At 41.7% G+C, this 12626-nt stretch overlaps 2 protein-coding genes across 2 annotated transcripts in view; both read left to right on the plus strand.

Annotated features, from left to right (window-relative positions):
• Positions 1–1951, plus strand: part of STAT4 (signal transducer and activator of transcription 4) — a 45350-nt gene extending 43399 nt beyond the window's left edge. Inside the window, exons 22-23 of the mRNA XM_063116246.1 lie at positions 376–484; positions 1896–1951. Coding sequence (XP_062972316.1) covers positions 376–484; positions 1896–1922 — 136 coding nt within the window. The 3' untranslated portion in view covers positions 1923–1951. The remainder of the gene's footprint in view (positions 1–375; positions 485–1895) is intronic.
• The window catches only part of STAT1 (signal transducer and activator of transcription 1), a 365052-nt gene that overhangs the window by 306325 nt on the left and 46101 nt on the right, over positions 1–12626 (plus strand). The window lies entirely within an intron of this gene.

Below are 12626 nucleotides of genomic sequence, written 5' to 3' on the forward strand. Positions count from 1 at the left end.
AAGAACAGTGGCGTGGATAAATAGGAGTGGCTAGGACCTTGGTGCCTAGTCTAAATATCTAGACCAGATAGTGCTTATTACAACTCTCGGCTCTGTCCACATGCAGGAAGCTGCAGTCCTTTGCAGACTTGCTTGGGAGGAAGTCCCATTGAACGCAGTAGGACTTACTTGTGAGTAGACAGGTATAGGATTGCACTGTAAAGTTCCCTTGATTTTATTGGGTGAGAGTATATTAGTATAAACAGACTACTTGGAAGACATTCAATGTATGATAGAGCTTTTACAACAGTGTGTGATTCTCTTTAAAAATACCAGATTTATCCCTCATGTATAACGCATGAAAAACATTTTCTTTGTCTGTCTGTTTCTCTAAAGTCTGAATGATTCTACAGACACACATTCTCCGTCGGACCTTCTTCCTATGTCTCCAAGCGTCTATGCTGTTTTGAGAGAACATCTAAGTCCTACTGTGATGGAAACTGCTGTACGTTGCAGGTTTTCTTTTTAACGACTAAACCAGTGCTGAGCAAACAAAGGAGTGGTGTGTGAGGAGGGCCCAGAAACCTATCAGATGCTAGACAGTTCCTACAACACACAAACTCAGTTTTTATCCCTGTTAATAAATCCATGCTACTAGTATTAGCACTTATAATATGCTAAGGTTATCTTAACTAAAGGGCCATATGCAAATACTGTTAATATTTGGCTGTTGTGCAAGTCTTTATCAGGGCTGCACAGCAGCTTGAACATGCATATTTAGGCCTGTTTTATATTCATTCATAATTGCCACTGAGCCCCAGTGTCTTGAAGTAAGAACTACTTTGTGAACAAGCAAACCTAATTCAATGCACAAACATGAGAAACTGGAACCGGCATTTGCAAGAAAAGAGGCTCAACTTGACCCATATAATGTTTTGTACCACTGAAGCTCAAATACCTTCATACAGAAGACAGAGTAGTTGTTCATGGGGAGAAAAGAGTGTCCTAAAATAACTGTTTCTTAACATGCTTAGCATGTTGAGTTTCTAAACAAAATCCTTGCAGGCACTCTAAAAAGAACAACAACCCTGTACATTATTTATTTATTTATTCATTGCAATTTTATACCACCCAATAGCCAAAGCTCTCTGGGCAGTTTACAAAAATTAAACCATGAGACCATTGAAAATATAAAACAAACAGTATAAAAGTATAATATAAAATACAATATAAAGACACAGCCAGGATAAAATGCATGCCTATGAAGTTCTGTTTGCTATGAAGTTCTATCTTGCTGTCCTAGAAATGGTTCATTTGATGGTTAAGAAACTTAAGTCTGATCAAGTATGATTATAACAGAAATCCAAGTGGCTTTGCAGTTAGGCAGCTATCTGAAGGGATAAAAAATTCTGCAGCTACAACCAAACCTATTGTCTCTGTACTCCATAATAAGTTACCATCTCTTTGTGTAGGGCAAACAGTTCTTTGTACTAGACAAGCTTGCATATTCTGACATCAACCAAGGGAAAGATATCACTTTGTCTATTTAGTATTGCTTCATCTGTCAGATAAATATTGCCATACGTTCCAAAACAAAGTTGGATATTTTAAAGATAGAATTAGGCATACGTCCTCCCTTTTCAAAAGAAATTGATCCAATGAAGAATAACAGTTGTGCCTACTTTATATCTCATTCTCAGTGTCCAACACCACAATAGACTTAATGTAGAAAATTAAGTTGGTCTTTTAATATAGGCTTGGGGGAAGCCAGATCTATTGCTTGCTTCAGCCTTTAGTTTGCAAACCATTTGTGTAGTTGGCATTATTTTTAGCAAGCTGTGTTTAATCTTGCATTTAAGAAAAACAACCAGCAATGCATTCCTATGAACTGATGTACTCCTCTTCTTTTCTTCTAGTTGAGTTCTCCATATTCAACTGACTGACGTTCATTTCTGAAGATTCTATACTACGGATATACTGTGTGTGAGGTGGGGGTGGGGGTTGTGTGTGTGGGGTTTTTTAAAGGAAAATCTCTAACAGAATATGTTGCTTGCTTCCCGTGTAAATATGTTTCTTGGACCCTTCTTGGGTCTAACTCTGTTTTCATACATTATTTAACTCAATACTTAGCCTGGTTCAGACATAATGCTTAACCATATTTTAACATAGTCTTCCCTAACCTGATGCTTCCAGATGTTTTGGACTACAGCTTCCATCAGCCCCGGACAGCATGGCCAAAGGTCAGGGGAAGGCTGGTTTATCATTATGAGAACAAGCTGTGGCAAACCCTGTGCTTATGCACTCCCCCCTCCTTTTTGCATGGTTTGATCTGGGTTTGTTTGAAATAACTACATTTAGTATAGACCACAGTTTCCTGAGTTTGGACATACCAGGAAACTGTTGTATATTCAGAAAGGAAAGTAGAAGCATTCAATTTCCTCACCTCATGCATAATGGATTGTGTTGGGGAGTACACAAACCTGAGGCTCAGTGCGGCATGCTCTTATAATGCTGAACTGAATTATAGTTTAGTGCTATGTCTGAACTGGGTCTAGGAGTAAAATCTTTATATATGAAAGTAGTAGCAATGAAAATTGAGGAAAGGAATGTAGTACTGACAAACTAGGCACAAATTACTTGTAGCAGGGTGAATAACCTTAATAAAATCTTTACTCTCATTAACTCTATACAGATATAATTTAATGGAGAATGATAGTAAAATTTCTGCTGCAGTTCACAAAATCCAGACCCCATCTCCCAAAACAATTGGGTTCCTATATTTCAACTTTGAGACTCCTGGCCTTGATCTTAAAATGTTGGCAGACATTTAATCTATTATACCTTCAGTTAAACTTGTAAATTATTCACATCAACAAAGGTTATGTTACTTGATTTTTAGCAAACAAGGCAATATATAAATGTTAATAATAACATGAATTGTTTTTCTTTTGCTGTATCTTTATTCTAATGATATTTTAATCTTTTTACAACAAACCATCATTCTCATGATATTTGAAATCTTGATGTAGAAGAGCCCTGAGGAAAAATATGCCTGTGAGAATAACTGCTTAAAGCAGCCTGAAACTACAGAACCTGAAAAACACAACATATATATGTAAGCCTTCAGTTAAAGCCTCGTGTGGCGTAGAATGGTAAGCGGCAGTTACTGCAGCCGAAACTCTCCCCACGGCCTGAGTTCGAACCCAGCAGAAGCTGGTTCTCAGGCAGCCGCCTCAAGTCGACTCAGCCTTCCATCCTTCTGGGGTTGGTAAAATGAGTACCCAGCTAGCTGGGGGAAAGGTAACCACGACTGGGAAAGGCAATGGCAAAGTCTGCCAAGAAAACGTCAGCGAAAGCAGGCGTCCCTCTAGGAATGAGCAATGACTCAAGTGCTTGCACGAGAGGTTCCTTTCCTTTCCTTCAGTTAAAGGCCAGTTTAATTTCATCAGCAATATTGTATAAATTGATACAAACAGATAGATGGAATTCAGATTGGTAATTGGATTTTCTGGCTCCTCAAAGCCCTCTTGCTTAGAATCAAGACACTGCGGGACTCTCTATGTGTGGAGAAAGCCTCACGGTGGCTGTGGATCTGCGCTACGTTGGTTAGATGATTCAGGCGCAGGTTCACAGACACCGCAGGACTTCCCCGCAATACTGCATTTTGAAGAAGTCAGGGATTTACCCTGACTTTTTCAAATGGAGTAACATCATGGGGCCAATCTGAGATCAATGCAGGGGCAGAGCCTGGTGGAAGGTGACTGGCAATTGGTCACCTTCCACCAGGAAGAGGATGGGGGCGGATCCAGGACACACATGGCCACCCAGAAACCCCGCACTCCCTCTTCAGCATTGGGATTACCCAATGCCGCACTGCGAGAAAGAAAGCACAGGGTTGAAGAGGGAGGTGGCACCTGTCTAGTGCCTTTAAAACAGCCCCCTAATTCCTCCAAGGGTTTTGGATGTGCATAGCATTACATAAGGACATTTTTTTTGTATTGCTGTTTAAAAGTTTTTCAAAACATTTATTTTAAATAAAAGTGATATGCATTTACATTTTTGTAGCTTGAATCATGAATTTGTTTTGTGTACTTTTATATTGTATCCCAAATAGGCCAGGGACTTGTGCAAATGTAGTACAACAAGCGGTTTCTGCCCTCACAAGTGAACTTTGTGGCAAAAAGGCAGCAAAATATTTTGGCTGGATGGCAGGGAGCCTCAGCAAGGCAGGAATCCATAGATGTTGCCTGTTTATTTGTAGAAACTATTTAGATGATTGCTATATAGTTGTAGTTTGTCCTCTAGCATATTTCCAACCACATGCAAGTACTTGTATTAGACAGCCAGTGAAAGAATTGACCATGGAGAAAGAATATGATACTTTGCAAAGTCTTGGCAAGGGAAGCATCATTAAAGTGGCAATTCCTGGGAAGGTAATTGGTATGCATAACATTTGGCATTACTACAATATAGCAACAACAGTTTATTGAGATTTTATGCAGTTTGCTTTGCTGAAGTGGTTGGATGATTATTATATTATTGCCCAAAAATCACTGTTTAAATTAGCCTTCCCAACCTTGGGTCCCTAGTTGTTGGATTACAACTCCCATTATACCCAGCCAGCATAACAGATGCTCAGAGATGATGGGGGTCGTAGTCCAACAATATCTGGAGGCCCAAGGTTGGAAAGACTGGTTTAAAACATCCTACATCACTATAAAATAAAGTTAATAGAACTACCCTAGCACATATATAGATGAAAACGTCAATAGCTCTTGAAAACATAAAGCAGTTGCGTTTTGTTTTCTAAAAAGAACCTTGGTTGTTCTCAGGCCAGACAAACAAAACTGTTATCTCTCACAGCTAGATCTTCAAGCTTGGACTCTTAAACTTCATGTAGCTTTCAGCTTAAAACTGTTCAAGAGTAGAGAATCTCTTTAAGCCCAAAGGCTGAATTCAGTTTTGGAGAACCTCTCAGGGGCTGCATTCCAGTGGTAGGTGGGAGCAAATAATACAAGCATATTGTAGCTGACATCTCTTACTGCCAGTAACTAAGCCTTAGAAGAAGCATTTCAGCCTTTTAGAAAGTGGAGGAAATGTGCAGAAACTGGGAAACCACCAAATAATCCATGGTTTTGGGAAAGGAAGTAGTGCCAGGGGAACAGGTCATGGCTGTCTAAGAAACCCCATAGGGACAGGTTTGGCCCATGGGCCTGAGGTTTCCCAAACCTGGTTTAAAACAGTGGATGGAGACAGGATTAAAAAGTAAACCCCTACTGTGATCGAATGCTAAAATCACAAAGGGAAGTTTCCATTCTGCCCAAAGAACAAGCAGGAACAAGAATGCTTCTTGCAAAGAATTGGATATGTGACAAAAACTCAGTAATGAAAAAATGGCACAGGAAAATTGGAATGTAATGATAATTTCTAAAGCAACTGGCTCTCTTATGGACTGGAAAAATGTATTTTAGGACAGCGACAAAGACCTTTTAAAAAATTCCTCCATAACTTTTTATATGTTTTAATCTCCTACGGCGATGTATTTTTAAAAAACTCCCACAATGTTTTATGTCTTTTCTGCCACTGCTGTTTTAACAATGTAATTGAGTATATTATATTTATGTCATCATTCTTACTGAATTTGTGTGTTTTATCAGAAAACTGCATTGGGCCCCTTTCGTAAGGCAAGAGATTTTCTTAACTTTCTTTTTTTTTAATCAGGGATAAATTTCGTAAAACATAAACTCACAATTACTAGTTTGTAAAGTTGAATGTTTAGTAGAGGTAACTACAATGGCTTGGATTAGTAGCTGTTTTTTTGATATTTTGATCCAGCAAAGGCTTCTCCTCACATAAGGGGTGGTGGTGGAGAAAAGTGCAAACTTATTTCCCATGCAATCTCTCCATCCTGTATGACAAATAGCAAGGAACATCTTGGGCTAATACCTTAAATTAGCCTTCCCTAACCTGACACCCTCCAGACATTTTGAACTACAACTCCCATCAGCCCCAGCCAGCATGGACAAGGATCAGGGATTATATAGGAGTTGTAGTCTGAAACATCCGGAAGGCAACAGGTTGGGGAAGGCTGCTTGCAGCTATTAGCCCAAGATGCTTCTTGCTATTTGTCACACAGCACATTCTGGGAAATAGGTCATGAGATATGACCACTGCAATTGTACACATGCTCCCATGGGAGTAAGCCCCAATACAATCAGTAAACCCCTAAGTAAACATGGATAGGATTGCAGTGTAACATAAGGCAATAGTTAAAAGGCTAACATCAGAAGATGTAGGGTTGGTTTCCCTTTCGGTTTCTTTGCTGAGCACATCTCTTTCAAAGCCACAAGCATAGTTCTAAGAATTTATGTTGAAACATCTAGTTTCAGTAGTGGGTGAATAGTTCAGATTTCAAAGCCATAAAGAAGTTGGGGGCACAGTGGATGGAATCCCAAAAATGTCAGAATAAGGTGTACAAAAGGAGCAAATAAAACTGCTAAAACTTGTAAAGGCATCACCACTTCCCAAAAGCCCATTTAAAAAGGTGATCACCATCGTTCTGAAAGAAGGTCCCAGGACCAATTCCTGGCTTTTCCAGTTAAATAGCTCAAGTAGCAAGTGACTGCCTGGCACCTGGGGGAACCACAATTTAATGTCCTCCAAATGCTTTGGACTACAATTCCTGACCATTGGTCATGCTGGCTAGGGCTGATGGGGAGTTGAAGTCCAAAACATCTGGAGAGCACCAAGATGGGGAAGGCTGAAGTAGAGGGCTACATGGACAACTCGTCAGGCAGCTTTCGATGTTCCTAAACGGATGCCATTTTAGCTACCACAACACTGGCCACATGTGTTCCTGCCTTCCCAGTTAGGAAGCAAGCTGCAGCGTTCTGCATCTCCTTAGGTTTCTGAGCTTTCATCAAAGCTCAGATGGGCAATTGTGAAATTGGGTCCCATGTTGCAGGTTGGGAGTCTGTGGGTCCTGGATGTGTTGAAGACCTGAAATGGAGGCTATCACAATACTAGACAAAACAAAAATCTATGCAAAAGAAGCTGGCTTTTACTGAGCTCAAATTCCCATAAAATATAATTGGAGGCCAAGATGCTCTTTCTTAGTCCATCCTCTCTGCAATGAACTCTACATATGCTCTGTCATCCAAGACTCTACTCAAGCAAGTAACATGTAACTACCTAAATTAGATTGTCTTTTAAAATTTCATTTGAAATGTGTGCACTGCCTCCCCTTGTTTTCTTTCCTTTTCTCCCTTAATAAACTTTTTAAAAATATTTGATTGTATTGTTTTAAGAGGGACTGGCTGACCAAAAACTCTAACTCATGTGATGGACCATATGGTCACAAGTTTTGATTACGTTCTGTGTTTATGGGCAAGGAAATCCAAAGTGCTTTTTTTTTTAGTTTTTCCTAGAAGGGAGGAGTCCTTTGCAATAAGGCTCAAAAACACTCCAAGAAGAAGGAACAGACTAGGGCATGTTAGGAATTTTAACCAAAGTGGTAGCTGCAATTCTTTTTTGGGGGGAACACTTGTAAATAAAAAAAGGGGTCCACCAGTAGGGAAAGTCATCCCTCCCTCCCAGTCCATAATACCATCACTCCTTGCAAATCTTGCCTTTCTTCGACCAAGTTATATTTTATTTATTCAGAAGGTTTACACCCCCACCAGGTTGTAATAATGCTCCCCACACACAACCTCAAATTCATACAGTGCAGCATCCCCTAGTACCCCGGCCAACAACCATTCTGAAATCGCAGGGTAAGAGTTGAGCGTTCTTTCAGGCTGGGAATTCCTCCTCTCGCTGATGAATGGGGCCAGGTTGGCCTCTCACTTGCCATGATGTTCTTCCTCGGAGGCGGGGTGAAACCTCCCAGTGGCCCTTGGTTCGCTGCCAGCATCAGAGGCCAAAGTGTGCTTCCTGGCTGCTCTGTAGTCTGAGTATAACAACCTGCAGTTGGAGCAGAGTGTTCTTTCTTCAAGGGGAATCAGAACAGTAGAGTTGGAAGGGGCCCATAAGGCCTCAGTGTAGGAATCCACCCTAAAGCATCCCTGACAGATGACTGTCCAGCTGCCTCTTGAAGGCCTCTAGTGTGGGAGAGCCCACAACCTCCCTAGATAATTGATTCCATTGTCATACTGCTCTAACAGTAAGGAAGTTTTTCCTGATATCCAGCCAGAATCCTCCGGGCAATGGACTGGGCCAGTTCTTGGGAGGCAGGAGGAGAAACTCCCACCAGCATCGTTCCCCACACTTAACTGCAGTTTGCTGCACTTTCCTGACCTTACTCAAAACTGGAATTTGAACTTACGTTTTGCATTTTTTTCTTTAACCAAAGTGGTTGGGTGGCTGGGGTTTCAGGGACCTTCCTTCATTGTTGCTGAAAGGGCCGATTCCCCTTTCTTCTTCCAACTATGGCCAGATCTACGCCAAGCAGGATATCACATTTTGAGAACTGTATATACAGTGTGTCCTGGGCCCCAACAGTTGTCACTACTGTTATAAACCAGTTTAAAGCAATAGTGTTGATCCTGCCTATGTCTTTTCTTCCTGAATGGACTCTTTGGGGTTCTTCCAGATGAGGCTTTTATTGCATCATCGCCCTGCCTCAGTCATGGAACTGTATTAATTAAGGGTGACATAGGTGTCTTCTTTTACACAGGACTGTCCTCTTAAGGGCTGTTCTGCCCAATTCCACTTTATAGATAACAAACCACCAGAAGTGTTGCCTTTCAGCAGTTAGCACATGAGGAGGCAGGTGAGTCTCCCACATTACGGCGATATGTACTGAATTTCTACTTCAATTATAATAATTCTTTTTAAATTTGCAGTTTTACTTATAAATCAGCTTGTGCAAATATGCTTCCTCTACTGTCCTCTTGACCAAGGGAGCTTCCAGACAAGGCTATTTTTTTATTATTATGTAATCACACTGCCTCAAGCACAGAATTTTGTGGGGGTCCAGATATCCTTTTCACTCGTGGTCAGGTGTTTTTTATTGCTTCTTCCATTTTTTTTCCCTTAGGAGAAAAAGCAGGGACAGCTACACAAGGCCTTCTAAGCAGAGGATGGGTTACAAATTGGTGGGTTACAAATTGAATATGATGACCTGTGGAAACACCACCACCACCCCATAAATTCTGTGAATGAGGCAGTGTGATTCTAGAAGCATCCCACCTCACACCATTTCAGAGAGGGCTGTGCTTAGTTTCTTTCTTTTTTAAACAGCTCAAAGCTTTCTGGACCTGGCTGAGCCCAAAGAGGCAAATGGAAGACGGTCTGCACATGCACAGGCGTCCACGTTTCTTCATTGTGACTTCACATATTCCACGATTTCTGCCCTGCCATTGAAAACAGTTTGCGAAAACCAATCCCGGTGTACGCACCAATAAAACCCTGGTGCCGCCGGATGTTTGGCCAGCAGACATACCAAAGGACAACGGCGCCTTTTCATTTCGTTCCAGCGCCCGTTGGCAAGTCCCTCCTGGACTTCCCTGTTTTTTCGTCGGCTTTGCAGAATGGTGGCCCAACCGGGTTCTACCAAAAGTGCGTTTTGCACAGGCGATCGCATGGACTACAAGCACGGAAAAGCAAGAAGTCTGTCTAATTCAGAAAAAGAGTACTGAAAGACAAAGGGTAAACACAGCCCTCCCGCCACTTCCACGAAAACAGGTCGGAAGAGCATCGTCTCCTCTCTCCCCCGCCCCGCCAGATCTCGGCTAACTTTCGGTTTCGTCGCACCAGATGGCTTTCCCGTACAGGTCCGCATTTCTCAGAAAACACGTGGCTACGCTGTTCCACTAATAGCATTCCCCTCCCGCCTGTTCCCAAGGCACTGCATCTGTCCTAACTCTTTGCGGGTTTTTGTGTGTGTGTTTTGTTTTACTGGAAGAGGCCAGGGCGATTTAGGGTCAAAGCGCCTTCTCATGGGTTCCAAATATTTACACTTTTTGAAAAGCTTATTAATTTCCATTCTGGATCCTTTTCAGACTTCTGTTCGGGGTGGGAGTGGGTGCTAGGCGTCTTGGCATCCTTGAATAACAAAAGTTTGACTTCGTAGAGAAACGATTGCTCTTGGTATCCTATGCAGAAGGGGAAAGGGGGGAAAGCGCAGGGCTGCATGTTTTCACGACCACCAACTTTCATAGTTTACTAATTGCTTACATTATATAAAACAATAACCCCCCCCCCCCAAAAAAAATCCAACCCCCATGAAGTTTTAAAAAAGAGATATGTTGTTCTTTGGAATGCTTCAAAGTAAAGGGGGGGGGGGACACCCGACTTCAGTTCATTAAACGGAAGCTGCAGTCTTATAAAGGTGTACCTGGGGAAAAAGTCCCATTGAGCACAATGGGATTTACCATGTCAGCATTGCGCCGTAAATCCTTTTTGGTCTTTTGTGGAATTACTGATAATCCCGCGGTGTGTTTAGGATAGATCTGTACTTTAGGTTGTGTCTGGAGGTGAAATCGTGCTGGATTTGCATTTTGCTGCTGAACTGGTCTGTTGATTCTGCCTCCCCCCCCCCTCACTTCCCCCTCTTATTTTCTGTCTTGTTCTTTATCTTCCGACATCCCTGATAGAGCAGTAATTGCCACTAAATTCAATGCAGTTTACTCCCAAGCATGTGCACATAGCATAGGGTTGGAGTCATGCAGTCGGGGATTGCAATGTGGCTTGTGTGCATGCAGTTGTAGCCTTCTTTTGAAAGAAAAAATCAGCGGCATTTAAAACAATATTTATAATCCAGTCCTATGCACATTTACTTGGAAGTCCCACAGTACATCCGGATTTATGTAAGAGGTAAATAGACCTACATGGGGCTATTGAAGGTGGTTTGGAAGCTGCAACAGGTGCACAATGCAGCAGCAGCCCAGGGTAACACTAGCCAGGCTCGTCACCACAGTTCTAAAGGATCAGTGGTATTTGCCCATTTTCTTCTGAGTCCAGTTCAAGGATCTGAACTGGACTCAGCATATAAAGCCCTGAATGACTTGTGTCCCAAATAACTGAAATAGCGCCTCCTCCCCTGTAGACCAGCCTTGGTGTTAAGATCAGCTGCCAGAGGCCCTTTTACCAATACTGCCAGCCTGGTAGATTCATAGGGTGGAAGCAAGTGAAAGGACCTCTTTGGTAGAGGCCCCAGACCATTCCTTTTACTCTGAGGTGCACCTGGCGCCTTCATTGTATACATTTTGTCTGCATGTAAAGAGCCACCCAGGCCTTTAGGGGTGGATGAAGGATAGGTGTTGTGGATGTGAATTGAACTTTTGGTGGTCATTTTGTTTTACAGTATATTGCTTTATCGATATGTATGCACCTTGCCCTGAGACTGTAAAATGAAAGATGAGCTGTACATTTAAATAATAAATAAATAATCTGGCGTAGGACTGCAGCATTGAGATTTGAAGTCATTGATATTTCAGATTGGGTTTCCAACTGCTATATGCCAAACATTAACAAAAATTAGGAAATCCTCACCATGCACTCCCCTCAAAAGGAATAATTTGTGGCAGCTTTCCACAGCTTGATGCCCTCCGATGTTTTGGACTACAACCCCCACATTTCTGACCATTGGCCATGCTGGCTGGGGCAGATGGGAGCTGAAGTCCAAACCAGGTTGAGGAAGCCTGAGTTATAGGGGTTGACACCAGCCGGATTAAGGCCAGCTGATGCCCTAAGCACAGCCCAATAACAGTCCCCCCTTGGCCCTACAATAAGTGCTGAAGGTGTAATAAGACATTAAAAACTGTTTGCTTCAAGGCCATCCCCCATGCCAGAACACACAACTATATTAAATATAAACTTTTTATTATATTTATTTAACACTAAATAGCAGCAAGCAATATAAGCTAATTACTTAACTATAACTAGGGCAACAGAAAAAAACATACAAATTTTCATTACTTTTATGCATTTTTTTTAAAAAAAAACTGTTATAAGGGGAAAATGCAAATGCAAAAAATTATTGAAAATGATTTTTAATCACCCTCCGAAAGATTATAATAATCTGAAATTATGTGATCTCAAGAGCATACTTTTCCATTTTGGTGGTGACCCCCTCTTCCCTTGGTGCCCTAAGCACCTACTTATATTGCTTAAAGGTTAATCCAGGGCTGGGTTGACAGTGCAATCCTATAGAAGCCCTGTTGTGTTCAATGGGACTTACTCCCAGCTAATAAAAGGGTACAGTATTGATTCCCCCAAATGCCCTTAATCTGAGAATTAAAGACTTGTACGAGACAGAATGTGCTTCCATTTTTGCTAGGGTGACCATATGAAAAGGAGGACAGGGCTCCTGTATCTTTAACAGTTGCATTGAAAAGGGAATTTCAGCAGGTGTCATTTGTATGTATTTGTATGTATGTCATTTGTATTTCACCTGATGAAATTCCCCCTTCATCACAGCAGTTAAAGCTGCAGGAGCTATACTAGAGTGACCAGATTTAAAAGAGGGCAGGGCACCTGCAGCTTTAACTGTTGTGATGAAGAGGGAATTTCACCAGGTTTTCCATATATACAAATGACACCTGCTGAAATTCCCTTTTCAATACAACTGTTAAAGATACAGGAGCCCTGTCTTCCTTATTTTCCCTAATTTTCCGCAGCCACAACCGATCCTAATTTTCCGCAGC

The sequence above is a fragment of the Elgaria multicarinata genome, chromosome 2 (assembly GCF_023053635.1).
Source record: "Elgaria multicarinata webbii isolate HBS135686 ecotype San Diego chromosome 2, rElgMul1.1.pri, whole genome shotgun sequence".
NCBI classification, from domain to species: Eukaryota; Metazoa; Chordata; class Lepidosauria; order Squamata; family Anguidae; genus Elgaria; species Elgaria multicarinata.